The sequence below is a fragment of the Cygnus olor genome, chromosome 2 (assembly GCF_009769625.2).
Source record: "Cygnus olor isolate bCygOlo1 chromosome 2, bCygOlo1.pri.v2, whole genome shotgun sequence".
Lineage (NCBI taxonomy): Eukaryota > Metazoa > Chordata > Aves > Anseriformes > Anatidae > Cygnus > Cygnus olor.
In genome coordinates, this window is record NC_049170.1 from 125,760,028 (window position 1) to 125,776,452 (window position 16,425).

General features: G+C 38.6%; 1 protein-coding gene across 1 annotated transcript in view; it reads right to left on the bottom strand.

The window, feature by feature from the left end:
- SLCO5A1 (solute carrier organic anion transporter family member 5A1) overlaps positions 1-16,425 on the bottom strand; it is a 78,675-nt gene that overhangs the window by 23,296 nt on the left and 38,954 nt on the right. Inside the window, exons 4-5 of the mRNA XM_040547774.1 lie at positions 10,245-10,409; positions 5,234-5,432 (exon numbers count right to left, since the gene is read on the bottom strand). Coding sequence (XP_040403708.1) covers positions 5,234-5,432; positions 10,245-10,409 — 364 coding nt within the window. The remainder of the gene's footprint in view (positions 1-5,233; positions 5,433-10,244; positions 10,410-16,425) is intronic.

The following is a 16,425-nucleotide window of genomic DNA, read 5'->3' on the forward strand; positions in this document are numbered from 1 at the left end:
CTCCATGACACAATGCTGGTAAAGATAATAAAGAGAAGACCTTTCCTAGATGTGACTGATGATAAAAGGGACTCTAGTTCTTAACACTTTGTCTAAACTCTGTTATCCTCTCCAACTATTGTTCTGTGGAAGACTTGTGGTTTAGGAATAAAGTAAGAAAAGGGAAAGCATAAGGCAGGATATATTGCCTGGAGTCTTTAGATCTGTGACCTGTTATTTCAGGTATCCAGGCTTGGACTGAAACCTCACTGTGCTGGCAGTCTATGCACAGATACTAAAAAAGAGGTGGACCCTTTTCCACGAGGCTGTAATCTAAATTACATGAGGTTAAACAAAACAACGCCTGACTATATTTTGGTAACATCTAAACAAAGAATTGGTTCACACATGTTTTTATTAATATCTATTTAGATTGCTGTAGTAACCTACACTACCGAACACCAAGGAAACACAAAGAAAAGAAAACCCATCACCTCACCACACAATTTCTCTAATGTTAATATTGGACTGTATGATAAAAAATGTTATCTTAACTTGATGGTAATATTTTTGGTTTGGCGTTGAACCTTTAAGACCAAGGACATTCTGGATCTGCAGCCTCCTCGTTGGCAAGCAGTTGGAATCACAGCAATGATGCAATTTTTGTGTAGCTGTCAAACAAGGGACCCTCTCACTGTGCTAGCTAGATTCCTTCTTTGTCGTTATTGTTCTGATCCAATTAGTCACTGCTTCCAAAATTATGAGATCTGATTGGACTGAAAGAGATACAAGGGTAATAGAAACCTATACTGGCAGCACAAGAGGAAGAAATTTTTTGTTGTTAAGTGCCTCAGTAACTCAATTACGTTTTAACCAAACTTTAATTACACCAAAACAACAGAAAGCAATCAGAAAGGGCCTGTTTTGATTCATTACATGCCAGAAATATGAGAGAGGGAATTAACTAATCCAGGAATCTGTCATTATGAGTAAGCTTCCTGGGAGTCTGTTTTAGTTACCTGATATCACAAAACATAGAAAAGACAGGTCTACAAACCACCAAAGTAGCTACTCTCTGCTATTTCCCCTTTATTCAACAGTGGTGAGACCACACCTGGGGTGCTGTGTCCAGGTCTGGGCTCCACTGTACAGGAGAGACATGAAGCTTCTGGAGAGAGTCCAGTGAAGGGCCACTACTGGCTGAGAGCTGGGACTGCTCAGCCTGCAGGAGAGGAGGCTCAGGGGGATCTCATCAATTTGTAAAAATATCTGAAGGGTGTGTGCAAAGAGGACAGAGCCAGACTCTTTTTCAAGGTGCCAAGTGACAGGGCAAGAGGCAATGGGCACAAACTGGAGCACAGGAGGTTCCCTCTGGACATCAGGAAGCACTTCTTCACTGTGCAGGTGACAGAGCAGTGGCACAGGTTGCTCAGAAAGGCTGTGGAGTCTCCTCCTTGGAGGCCACCTAGTCCTCGGCAACCTGCTCTAGGTGGTCCTGCATGAGCAAGGGGTAGGACCAAGTGACCTCCGGAGGTCCTTTCAACCTCAATCATTCTGTGATTATGTGATTCTTTTTGGATTCTCTCTAATTAATTTTTAAGAAATACCAACATAGATTTTAATAATGCTAGGAGCCTTAGAAAGGCCTGCTTTATCTGGACTACGTATCATTGCACTGGTCTGCAAAATATAATCCCCCAGATTTCACAGCACGTCCCTCTGAAGGGCTAGGTGTTGTTGGCAGGCTGAGCTGTGGGATAGGAACACCTGAAGAAAGTTCTCAGTTGGATGTCAGAAACACATTTTCTGCTCTTTCATTAATTGCTTCCTAAAAAGAGTAGAAACACACTAAAGACAGACTACTGTCAGTCACATATTTCTTGTTCCTGCTTTCCTCACTGAAGTGCTAAAACGTTCAATTTCCTCATGAAGAATTTTTAAAGCTTCAGATGAGGTAGAGGATATGAGATGCACACCACCAAATGACTTCCATCAAAAGCTCTCAGTACTCTGCAGGATGCCAGCCTGAAACACCAACTTACTGCTGACGTTTAGCAATTGCAGATTAAGAAATCTGCTATAACTACTGAGGTTGAAATTGAAATTTATTGCACTGTGATATCACTTGCACTTTTTCAGTAAGTTGCTCGTTGGGGCAAGTTCTGAGCGTTTGGCTCACATCAGAGTCTCAGTGGCTGCACATCAGAGGGACGCTTGAACTTGTTGAAAGCACTGCATGCTGTTTTTCTTCAATTTTGCTCTTTAATGCACTTTTATGCTCCTATATTAAGGTACAAATCTTAACTTTCTTCTGCCTACACTGTCGCCCAGTGTAGGGGCTGCAAGAAGACAATTTGCTGATTCAGGGCTTCCTATCTGGGTGCTAGTTATGATGCAAGAGAAGGGATGCCAAACAGCAGTTTGACATAAAGCTCTCTATACTGTGTTCAATATCAAACATGCCTTTAGAGGCAAGGCTGGGGAACTGAAAAACAGGCTCTGAAATGCTGAAATGTATAATATAGGGGTGTCCTTGACCTTCTTGATAACAGAGCTGCTGATAAAGCACCAACAACGGAAAAACTGCTTGTGCCCAACAAAAACAGCAGAGAATCCTTGCATGTAGAAATGTATTCTAATCTGTGTGTGACTCCAGGTCCCATCCATTTCCCTTCAGCTGGTACAGTCAAAAAAATACGTAGTTATGAAGCATACTGAATCATAATGAATCATTGCCTACATTGCTCAGTGCTTATTTGCACGTATTTCTATGCTAACTAAAACCCAGCTTGTCCATCTCTTATGTGCTGGCTTATGTCTCAGCTTGCCAAAGGAAAACAGCTACTTTTTTAAATGTAAGAGCAAAGAAAGGTAGAACTGAACATACAAATCCAGAGAAAATCAAGAAAAGAGAATCTCCCCTACAGTATGTCTACACTGCTCAACGCAGCTGAGATCTCCAGGCTGCTGCCAGCACAGGTACCTCAGACAACAGACCTGACATAGCCATGCTAAGGTAGAGCACTGTGCAAGACAATTTACTCTGAACCAAACAGCTGTAGTGCTTCTTGTATCTGATCTGGTATGTTGAACTGGCTTTGATGTCCGTACACTGTGCTGTGTGCAGTGAATGAAGAACATGTTTTATTAAACCTCAGAATGAAAGCATGCTTTTTTTGTTGCAAGAACAATTACATTCTTTGATGTCTGAGCAGAAAAGCTCCTTACCAAGTAAATTTGAAGCTATCAAATGATTGACCATGACGAATAACAGAATTTTTACCATGTCATATTTTCAAGATGAATTTATGAGTAGTAGTGCTTCTTTATTACCATTTTTTATCAGCTGATTTGATCACTGCACTAATAAAAAGTCATATAGCACTGAGGCTGCAATCTCCTGAACCCTGATTTACCACATGCTGGTTATTCTCAATTTCTGATGACATTACTGCCTAAGCAAACCAACTTTTATACTGATTTCAAAGACTTGATATACCTCAATATTTCACCAAATTCTGCCATTACTATGTCTCATCTCTTGTAAGTAAGAAGAATTAGATGAAGATGTAAAAGAACTAACACTACTGCACTTTCAGAACAGGTGTGGATAGACTCCTCTTTCAATTCATGCATTTACTGCAAATACTATTTACCACAAAAATGAATTAGATACTCTTACAATTCTAATGTGAGTGTTCACATACCAATAGTTTGCCTTGACTTCAATTTTGGAATAGATTTAAATTTAAAAAACACTTTTTCACAGGCAGAGAACTACAACCTTCTCATTAGTCAGACAGGGACATTCTCACTCACTGCACAGTTCGGTTCATTGCTATCTGAAGTTTATATTTTATTTCCTAATAATTTTCATTTCTTCATCTACCCCTGCAGTCTTTCAACAAACATCACCAGAAGATGGACAATTAAACTGTCCTACCCAGCTTCCATCCCCATTTTCTCCTTCTTCAGCCCACTACGCTCAGATCAGGATTTACTGACCATGCTACTCCACTCCACAGTTAGCCCATTGGCACTGAGATTTAACTCTAGGTATTAAGAACAAAAAGAATCATACAAGCTTTCCACCAGCTCAAGCCCTTCAGTTCCTGGTTTTCCTTGCTCTAGAATTAGGGTTTGACAGCAACTTAGTAACACACACAACATGCAATGCAATATGTTCTCTAAGAAAAGTGTCTATTTTCTCCCTCCCTTGTTTCCTAATCTTCCTCTTTGTTTTTCATTTGGCTTGCTCACTGCCCCAATGTAGTTTTTTCCTCATTTGATCATCCCTTTTCCTGCTCCACAATTCTTCTACAGTTTTTTCCAAAACTCAAAATGTTAAGCTGAGCCTTAAAACCAAGATATTGAACTGTCTTTGATACCCAGCAACTAGCCATAAAAAAGAGGCAGACATTGTCTCAGATGTAGAAGCAAAGTGAAAAATAATGATTCAGGTAAGTTTGCATTCATCTGAAGAAAGCAATTTTGTGGAAAAGTTAATGTATTTTATAAGAAAAAAAAATAAAAGCTCATGATTAGGCTTCTGAGGAACTACCTTTCAGTGAAATACCTTCTCACAACTTTTACCACACTTTCTTGCTTCCAAATATCCCCAATTTTTAAAAAATGGCCTATCATGCATTTCTTGATGTCACAGCCTAAACCTCTCTCTCCCATTACCTTCCCACGTCCATTCTTTCTTGTTCATGACAGCCTTCTTTAAGGGTTATAATCTGGTCAGTGCCCCTGGCAAGCAATGGAGAGCCTTCATACAACTCGTTAAGGGGTTCAGAAGCAGCACACATCACGAATGTCAACAGCATATGCACAAATAATTTATCCCAAATTTGGACTGAAGACGTAAGATACTATTATGGTCATGTTAAACAAACCTATTCAGAAATAATCTTTACAATCCCTTTAGTATTTTCACAATTTTCCTGAGCAGAAAACATTTTGAAACACTATCTAAAGTTTTGGCAATCTACACAGTATATTATTATTATCCTGTGAAATTCACTGAAATCCATTCTAATGCATTTTTCCATCCCTCAAAAAGATGAGTTATAACATAGACTTCATTAAAAAACTGACGTAAAATGGAAGGGCCACGTAATATATGTTCATACTACAATACTCACCATATTCCTATTTGATCATGTGGCTTCTTCAGCGTATCAGCCATCAGCATTTTTTACATTTCTTTACCAGGCTTATTGGAAAAAGCTGGTAATTCAAAGATACTTACCCAGTTGTATAAGGTATATTTATTCCCCCTAGATTAATGCTTTCACATCCAACAATGAAGAGAGTTGAAAAGCACAGCAAAGACACACCACTGCAGATCATAGCCAACTTTGCAGACTCTCTCGCACCAAGTTTCAGTTTTTTGATAATGTAGCCACCTAGGACAATACCAACACCAGCACTTGGAACAATAATCACACCTGCCAGGAAGAAATTCAAGTAACATTAAAACAGGATGTACAGAAATAGAATAAAACATAAATATTGTTTTAATTCCCTAATTAGATGACTATAAATGCTGTACTAAGATCTCCATTGTCTGATTCTCTGCTAGCTAGCAAACTGAGTCAGACTTTTCAAACCTCTGGAGTGTTGTCAAAGAATTAATAAAAGCCTCCTTATGATATTACCAGCAGCCAAAGCACTATAAGAGACCTATTGTATTTACAAGCAGAAACATTGCTTTGTATTTATTTTAGAATGGGGAGAAGGGATATGCATTGCTCCCGATTACTAAAAATATGAAGAAATCCAAATTTGGACATGGATCTTCCTCTTCTTACTCACATGATTTAGTCCAGCAAAGCACAGATGTTAACCTAAGGCAGGACCCCTGAAGCCTGCCCAACTGAGAGCACACGCAGGCAGCTGGCTGTGAATTCTGCATTCTGGTAACTTGGCTCAAGTGGAATAGCACTTTCCTACATCAGCAGCCCCATTCATTTCAGCACAGCCACTCAAGGTCTAAACTGATCAAACATGACTAAAGAAATTAAGATATAAGAATTAAATCAAAGACAGTAAGTTTAAGTCACGAAAGAAAGTCATTGGTGACAGTTTGGCTGTATGACACAAGGCTGTCCTTACTTCCCTGTGCCTGAGGTGTTAAATTTTTTTAACTGACATGTGAGAAAGACTTTAAATAAGGTCTTTGCTAATAAAGATGTGTATATAAATTCCATATATAAATATGGAATTTGAACAACTTTGGCAGCTGCATCTAGGGAGAAAGAGCTAAATACTATAATCCAAATTCATAAAGATGTTGGTCTTGTTTCTAAAGAAGCCTGCAAGACTATCACTTGAAAATATCTTTAATATCATCACAAAGCAATAATATTCTCATATAATATTCTCATTCTCTGCTACTTTGTGTAAAGGTGAAGGAGACATTACATTATCAAAATGTTGAGATTGAGAAAGCAAAAATAAGAGGTAAAAATAGTTGCTACCTTAATTGTACTTCCATCACCAATGACATTATAAAGTAAAATGTCATTTCATGGGGAAGATTCTTAATAACAACCCATCACAGAATCAAAAAGTTTCAAAAGAGCAGAATTTAAATTTATAACCCTTTCTAGGAGAATTAAATGATTTCACAAAGTTCAGATCTGTTACTTCTCTCAAGTTTCAGTGAGCGAAATATGAACAAGGGAAGAGATGCCAATCCTTTCACTTGCACTGAAAATCTTCTCTTTAAAAGACAATGGTAACCCAGCCACCTAAGCCTGCCATGCATGCCCTGCTCTAAGAAGTCTACATCACAGAAGCTCATGTACCCAGCGAAGGCAGACTGGGATCACTTGTGATGGCTTCTGAAACACCCATGTCAGATGAACCAAATTCCATGAACCAAATCCTTGATTACACTAGTTACATGAATTAAGGATATACCTCAAGGTAAGGGCTTATTGGATATAATTAAACTTTGTATTTTATTACTCCCTCCACCTTACAACTTAGCTTTGAGTTCTTAACATATTCTGGACCTGAATTTATCTTCTCGTTCGTATTCTCTTGAGGGCACATATGTTAGAAAAGCCTTTCATTAGGTGTGAGACTGTGTGTGTCTATGTCTAGTTTCTTGTCAAAACTGAGCATGTAAGTATATTGTGAGGCATTAGGTTAGTGGCTGTTCTGTTAGTGAGTTATACTGCACTGATGTTTGCAGACATCCTCTGCCACAAAGAGATTAGAACATAAAAAAGATTAGAACATAAATAAAGAGGAGATGAGCAGGAACAAACTGCCTGCCCAGGCTGTCTCTCATTCAGGAGGATGAAAAGGTAAGGGCAAACCTACACAGAGGAAGCATAAAGAAAAATTCCTCTACGCAAACTAGAGCAGGGGATGGAAAAGCCTTTCTGGGAGAAACTGGAAGGGCAGAAGCAGATTTAGCTGCTTGTGGTGAAAAGAGCAGACATAAGTGCTCATTCCTTCTTGCGTGTCAGGAAGGCTGAGAAGTTCCTTTGCCCCAAGTACAAATTCTTCATCCCTGTGCTCTTCTCCTTTTCTGCAGGGCATGTAAAATCAGAAGTGATATACTGTCAAGGGAACGCTGCTGCTACACTGCACTTCAAGGAGAGCTTACAGGGCAGAGCAAAGCGTGTACATCTAATCAGGACACGCATTCTTCATTTTCAAAGCCATTTAGAGGAATAAAGCTTAAGATCTGATACTATGCTGTTGCACTGCACTTTCCTTCATTTTATAATGACTGTTTGGCTTACAGGAATTGTGCACGTGCCAAAAAAACTCCTTGCTACAGTGCTCCAAGGCAGTATCAGCTTTCGGTCAGCAATTTTCAGGCTTTGTCCCTTTTTGCTGTTGTCAGCTGCAGCACTTGAGGCTTTCCACAGTGGCAAAAGATGATATTAACAGCTACTAATAGTCTAGTAACAGAAAACTGCAATATCTGCTAAGAGGGATACACTTCCAAAGAGAATACTGTAGAGATTTTCAATCCAATTCTGTCTGAGATAATGTGCTACTACACCATTTCTACAGCTAAAGGGGGATCCAACCTATTTGTAACCAGCTTAGCACAAGTTAACAGAGCAGGGCTTTATAATATAGCAGCTCTTCCAATTACAAATTATTTGAGCTCTAACTCTTTTTCACAAGTAAATCTTCTATCAAAGCATGAGAAATGTTAACTGTATTTGTCTAATAACTACCTGCAACCTAAAGTCAAAGTTAATTTGGGGGTAAATCAAGAAAGCCTGAAGGAGGCTACACATGGAAAACAAAATTCCAAACAAGACAAGACTGCAGCACAAACTGCACAAGTTCAAGACGTGAAATTTGGCACATGGCATTTTTGCTGATGATTAATGCCATGTTTGGTTAAAAATAGAAACAATTAATTCTAGCTAATTAAGGAATTGCTGCTTATGAATTGTGATGGAAAATGACCAATATAAAATTTATATCAGTCACATAAGATTCAGCAAGGCAATTTATATATAAAACACAGTAAAACAAATAAATTGTAAGTCCTCTTTTTGCTAACCAGAAAATTTTGTAAACTGAATGTGTCATTTATTAGATTAACTAATAGCAATCTAATGCAAAATCTCATTTCCTTTTCCCATTTTTCCTAGAAGAAGAATTTAGAAAATTAATAACAACTGTTGATATTCATGGTACGTTTAGGAGTTGGAGGTGTGGAAGCAGTGCTCACTTGTCGCTGTTGAACATACAGTCTAGCTATTTCATCTTCTTCTGGTGCCTTAAAATTGTCTTTATCTACCAATTTCTAACAGGGGAAACTACACATCCCAACAACACAGGGGAATCTTCATATCCTCAATAGGGTCACATCTTTTTTTTTCTTCTTTTAATGTGCTGGCTATTGAATGTTTTGGCTGGTAACCATGTTTTTGGCTTATCCTGAGAATGGAGTGAGTTACTAAGTAGCAATCCCATTAAGACTCATTGCAGGAAAACTCCTAGGCATGTGTAGCTACATTAAACTTCAGGTAGAATCCTGGCTCCATCAATCAAATTTTCCTGCTTAGATACAGAATACAGGGATTTCATGCCCCATAAGAAAATCTTATCCTAGCAAGTTTTCAAACAGATGTCACCTCATGGTGCTTCTCTGATGCTTCTCCTCAACACTCTAGAGAGATTTCTCATGTTTCTTTAAGCCACTGTAGGTGACAAATGATTCCCATGTGTCTCTGTGTCTTGCCTCTATTTATCTCAGTACTTTTTATCTTCTCCTCATACTTCACCCATAACTTCCTCCCACAACTCACTCTCCATCTCACTATGCCTTCTCAGGTGTAATACTCGGAAACATGGGGGAGCAAAGAATTAACCTGCCTAGCATTAGCAGCTATTCTGTATGGGAAGCACTAAGGAGAAGGCAAAAAGATGCTTATAAACAAAAAGAAGACACTGACTGAGACAAGTGTCTTTGATGCACTTAGGAGAGAAGGGAGATGACCTTCCTGCTGTGGGCCCCAATTCTGCACAAAAATTTAGCCCCTTCCCCTAGGGGAGTTGCAGGTGGAGCTCATCCCTCCCTCATCCCAGAGCAGTTATGAAGCTGCAGAACAGAAACTTTGAAGCTATGTTAATAGTTGACTTGGCTGAACTTTACTACAGCAGCAGGGGAAGTACCACAGCTGCAAAAGAGGGGCCTCAGACCTGAAATGCCAGGAGAGGGAGCATTTGGTGAGCTCTCCTGACTAGGCTGGACTGCTGTGTGCTCAGTGTTAATAAGCAATTAGGGAGAAGACCATCAGCCTGGAGGGGAGAAATGAGTAAAGGAAGGATGGTACACATAAACAATTGGTCACTGGAGAGAAGGAAAGGTTATGATATTTTAAAGATCAAAGAGGAAGTAAAACTCACATAAAATAAGAACAATTTTAAAATATCTTTTAAGCCACACAAATCACAGCAACACTCCTGGGCATTTTCTAGCTTGTTTTTGTTGCTTTCTTTCCCCCTGAAGGCTATTAACATATTAGAAAATGTCACTATCTAGGCTTATGGGAAAAAAAAAAACTCTTTAACAATATAAATAGGTTCACATTTTACTAAACAAATATAGCAAACATCAAAGAACAGCCTGAATATCTAATAATCACAAATGCACAAAGCTGAATTGAATAACCTGCTCTAAAAACCATGTTCGGTTCATTCCTATATTGATTTATTTCATCAGCCAAAGAACAACAACCCTTGCAACATTACACTCATTGGCAATGCCTTACCAGTGTAGATGCTGGCATTGGAAGCTGGGATGCCAAACTGTGACTCGATGAACTTGGGAATGAAGGTAATAAAAGCTGTAACAATGGCACTCTCAGCTGTGTATGACAAACTCACAAAAAGGAATGTCATGTTGCTTAAGATCCTGACAGCTGCTCTTGGAAGCTCTATAAAGCGACAAAAATGAGAAATGAATGTTATAAATAATGAGTGAAAAACAAAAGCAAACTGGAACAAAACAAATTGATTTTCTTTGAGATGGACTGTAAATAATGGCTTGCTAGCATCTGGCTATTTGCTGAGCGGAAGGGAGAGTGCATATTTTTGCATTGCACTCTTTGCTGATTGCTCTTACACTATCTCACTGCATCGCCCCAGGGCTGCAGTCCCATTTTTCACAAACCGAACTGAAGACTGCTTTAACAAAAAATGTCTAAAGAAACAGAGCCCACGCAGTAACAGTAAAAAGCAAGGAAAAACAGCAAGAAATTGTAGCAAATTTGGAATTAATCTGATGTCTTATTTTGAAATAGCACCCTGCTGAACCAACAATACTGAATTTTGCACTCCACATGAGGAAAAAAGACCCCATACCCTTCTGTAACTTACTGCTTAAAAGACCACAGTTGGAAAGCTGGAGTAATAATACTATAATTTGAAAAGGAAACCAAAAGATTTTATATTAAACATTTTTGTACATGATTAAAAAATTTTTAACAATGCATGCAGACAAAGCATACTGAAATAATAATGTCAATATCCATGAATCTCAACATACGTTACATACAACTAATATTCCCAGAAGGGATAAAAGAATCAATTAAAAATGAGAGCATATCATTAGCTTAAATTGAAAAAGTGTTCATAGATGTTGCAATTATCCTCAAACCAAATACCAAAACCCCATGAAATTCAGAACTGTAGTTAAAAGAAACACTTAAATCATTTTAATTCAGTCCTTTAGCAATGTCAAGGTGATGATAGCTCTATTCACGACTTTTTTTCTTTTTTTTCAGATTAGATGGCACGATTTTTAAACATTTTTTTTCCCTTGGGGATTCTACCAAGATCAGATGTTCTGTCCAAGCATGACAAGTATTATTTTCAGCCCAACATTAGCTTCCTACTTTTCATGTGAACTGAACCAAAGCCCACTGAATTCAATGTCAAGAATGCCCATTATAAATATAATGTATTGAGTAAATGCAGAAGAGCAGAACTCCTGAGCAGGAACATTACTGAAGCTAAAAGTTGTCAAGTCAAAACTCTGTCTCATTTACTCCATTGACTCCAGCAGGTTATCTGTATAAAAGCAAACAGAGTTTAGAATCCTGTCAAGTCGAAGCTTGTCAGACTGCAAATTAGCACCTCAGTTGTCTGACTGCATCCAGCCTTAGCTTATGCCAGTTGTCAAAAATAATCAATTCATTATGAGCATGGGGTTTATAATTTTAATGTAGACAAATGCTCTCTTACTGCCTCTATGAAGAAAAATATTAAATGTTAAATACTAAATTTGCTGGAAATAAGTGATGAATAACCTGTATTGAGAAGCACTGATAAATTTGAACCTTAACGTTTTTAACCTCTTACTGTTTTTTGTATTTGTTTTTGTTTTAATTGTGGCACTGTTTACAATTGCAGAACAAAAAAACAAAAGAAAAGAAAACACAAGTCTAAGGCAATATAATATCAACGTGTCTGCAATATATGTAATGCAGCTGTCCATGTGCAAAAATTACATTACGGTAGTGAGTACCAAAAAAAAAATTTACTGGTATTTATTGTCAGATATGATGCGTGTTCAAAATACAACTGATCAAAATTGATTTCATTGTCCAAGAGGAAATGAAAGAGATAAAACATCAATGATTTACAATACCTTTAGCCCTCAAACTTCATCGACTTTTGCTTTATGTCTGTTTTTGGTTTGGTTTGGGTTGGGTTATCTGGTAGAGTCATAGATGCAAAAAGAAACCAAAGAACAAGAAGCTTTTGCAAAGCTTCTCATGACGCTAAGATGATGCAGTTTAAGAAAACTGCTGCAACAGGGTTGCAGTGGTGCAGCTGTAGCAGGATTTCCCTGGGGACATGGTGCGGGATTGAATGCCTCTCCCTCAAAATGACAACAGTTACGACCATGCTGCTGCCACTGTGAGAAAGGAGTCAAGAAAAATAAAGTGTGCCAGGATCAGATCTGCTAGAAACTGAGCTATTGGGTGTTTTTAATTATGAGCAGCAACATTCAGCTGTCTGGGTGAGGAGGAGATGACAGAAACGCTGGCAGAGAGACCATGCACTGGCTGAGGCAACCCATCACAGCACCAAGAGCCAGAGCTGGCAAATGCACGATACCAGCCTCAAACAAGAGACATCTTCACCTTACAGGATCTTTTCCCTCCCGGGAAGACAGAAGTGACATAAGGGGAACAAAGAGCAAAAAGAGCAAATTTTGCTCAGAGAAGAAAAAAAAAGCCAACATCCTCTAGGACTCCTGGTTGGCCCCTACCATTTTTTTTGTGTGTGTATCAATGCTGACTCAGCAAGAACACAAATTTCCCTGTTTTCAAATGCAGCAAATAGATAGGACATCTTTACTGTTGCTTCAACTCTGTCCTCCCTGCCAAAGTTTTAGTGAAAAAAAACACAAAAAGGTATACAATTGAAAACTTCTTACGGAAGTGAAGGTGCCTGTTCAGTAACAGTGAGTGGCCTTACCATCAGCCAGCCACTCTGTCAGTGTACTCTAACTTTGTTCAAGGCTATTAGGATCATGTATGATACGTACACAGACATACAACTGGTATGAGTAATCCAAAAATACCTGAGAAAAACAACAGCATCTTTCACATTTCAACCTCATAATACTGACTTAAAGTAGGTGTTGGTGGAAGAGTGACTTTGAGGAGGCCTCCTAAAAAGCTTTGCACGTCAGACAGGTGTTCACATGTGCTCAATAAATGTGGAAGAAAATAACAAGATGGTAACTTTCAAAGACTGGACATCACAAAGAGAAATGTCATTTCACTAGGATGATGAATTTGGTATTCTCTGTAGAAACTAGAAGTCTCTGGCTCAGAACTAAACCCAAGGTCTCTGCTAAAATTATTATTTTAAAGGACCTTGTCCAAATATAATACCTAGTAAAGTTTAGCTCTTCCTGGTAAAACTGATCTTCGGGAAAATGTATGGTTTAGAATTTTTTATCTAAAGATACCAAACAACTAATTAGATAAACAACTGCGGAGCTATTGAACATTTTGCTCTGGCATTCTGATGTAAAGCTGTGCTTTCTGTTAACTCCTACTTATATCTTTCAGGGTACTGAGCACTCAGCCTAAAGGTCATTATTAATTTGAAAACTAATTAGCACATTCAAAACTGGATTTGTACTGCTAAATAGATAAAATTCAGAGCGTCTTGGAATAAGCACAAGTTCTCTTAAGCCCATGTGAAGGATTCTCCAGGGAACAGCTCTGTTCTGATTGCTGTCATTTCTGGCACGAAATAAATCAGATAATTCCTGTATGCTGCACCAATGCATGCAACCTGTAGCAGTTGAGACTTGAAGCTCTTTGTGATTTCTGAAGAGCAACTGTCTGATACACAAGGAAAAGTTGTAATATATTAAGAATTTTTCAAATAAAAATGCATATGCAGAATTGGCTTTTCCCTGGTTTCCTCCTATGATTACAGTAAAATCCTGTGCAACAGAACCTATGTCCAGAATTTAAGAATTCTAGTAAGAAGCAAGAATGATAAAAACCCTAAGGATCCTTTGTACTACATAATCAATCATGCATTTAAAACATTTCAATGTCACATTATTTTTGTGTGACTAGCCATAGGCCTAGTCTCTCATTTCAAGGTCATTATTAAACCTGTCAGGTTCGGATTTTTAGTAGGTCTCATTTTAGCAAGTGTGTAGCAGAAACAAACTTCATTCTGTCATTTGAACAAATAAGCCTCTTATCAATTACACTCCTAAAATGGAAGCAATAATTCAGTATGTCTGCAAATACACTCACTCTACTGTGAAGTAATTAAAAATTTAAATTCTTTATTTTATTATAATTTTTTAAAATAACATAAGTATATAACTAAACATAAATTGGAACCTGCCTTGCTGGACTGGTTTGCTAGCTTACTGGCAGTTTTCTTCCCCTGCTGCTCTTTTGCCATATTTTACCTCTAGCCAGTACTCATTTTCTTTCACTGGTGTGCGGGACCACTGCTTGACTCATGGTAAGGGAAAAGCCTAAGAAAAATCTGCAAGCAATACAAATATTTGTAAATACTGCTCTAAGCAAAACTCTTAAAGCACTGTAAACAGTATTTCAATTTAAAAAAATGTGAAATAATCCCAACTTTATCTCCTTTACCATAATTTAATTTATATTCTTTTAGCCCTGTTCTTTTACATCTAGCCAAAGGTGAATACAACCAGGGGAATAAACCGTCTGGCTCTACAGCACCGTCCTCTTGTGGCCCATCACAAATCCCCTTGTAAAGGTGACACACCCATCAGCAAGAGGATCTCCTTCCCACCAGTGCCCAAAGCCCTGACAGCTCTGTCCAAGTCTGCAGCTTTGAGAGTGGCTTCTGCCGTACTGAAGTCCAAGGGACAGCTTCTGCATTCGCACAGTACAAAGCAGAGCCAATATGAGACAGAATTTTGTTTTTTGTCAGAATGGAAATTACCATTTTCAGTCACACATGACTATTTGCTTGCTTTTGAGCAGCTTCTCAAGGCTCCAGCTAATGCTGCTCATCACTGCATGGGGCCATGCCAACCTTTTCTATTTCGAGTCCTCCAGGATGACAGAAGCCAGGAGCAGGGGGAGTGACCTGCTCGAGGTCAGTAGCACGGCAGGACCTCCAGCCCACGGTCTCCTGACCTCTCTGACATTTACAGGGCTCACTGAGCACCTCTGCGCACAGCCCAGCATCTCCTGCTTTTGTGCTGATTCTTACTGACTGCTCTTCATCTACCACAGCAACTTCAGTTGGGTTCCTCGGGGGAGCACTTTAGCACTTCACATCCCCCAGGAACTTCTTTTACCTTGGTTGATACCCTGCCATGCATTATTATCCCATCTCAGTCCCCGTTCAGGATTGACTGGGAATGGCATACGACAGCTGGCAGACGTGAAAAGGCTGACAGGAAAATTGCACTTTTAAGAGGCTGGGCTCAGAGATAATACTGCTTTAAGTACAAATATATAGGAAAAAAAAAAAAGACTATAAAGTACATGCAATTAACACCCCTTAGATTAGATCAGTACATTTTAGGTGAGTGATATATGCATTTGCTTTCTTTACTCTGCTCCTGTATCCAATTGCATAGTCAGTTGCATTATAGCGGTAAGAAAAATGGACCGCAGAAACAGTTTCTATGGTGCAGAACCCTAAGGGTATCCATATAATAAATGAAAACAGAGTTTTTGTTTGCTCAAGTTCCTGATTTATCTCTGTGTGTGGGATTGCACTACGACTTCTTCATTATAAATCTTCTTTATCTCATGTTATTTATACTACCTCCATTTCTTCCAATAAACAACATCCAATTTTCTTCCTCCGATGACCTATTTAATGCTTTTGATACCTGCCTCAGAAGCATTCTCCCTCTCACTTTGTTTACTTGCAACATAAATAGGAAAAGACTGAATTCCAAACCCTTGTGTCTTGAAAAATGAGAAAAAGCAAAGATGGATCTATATTTTTATCTGATTGTACCTCTATCATGGGCCAACATAAAGCCTAGGTCACTGAAGTTGGAAGATACTTGCAATAGGAGATAGTGTTGTTTTATATCTTCAGCCTGTGCTGGCAGCTATTGCAGGAAAAATGACCCTAGCTCTCTCCTATCACAACTTTTCAATTCCTTTTCATTCACCTAGAAAACTAACTTACATGAAATTAGGGCAAGTTAGAGCAGGACAAGGTTTCCCAAGAAAGACAATGTCAGATCAGAAGATAAAAGTAAACAGTCTCTTCCATGAAACTTTCCCTAGCAAAGATGCACAGATTTTACAGGTTAATGGCACTGACCTCTGTCATGACAGACTGCGACATCACTGATATTTATTAGTACGGAGCAGAAGATGTGACCTACTAAATCATCTGTCTCCCAGCTATTGCCTAAGCAGAGTTTCTGCCATAAGATTCTATTAAAAGAAGCCC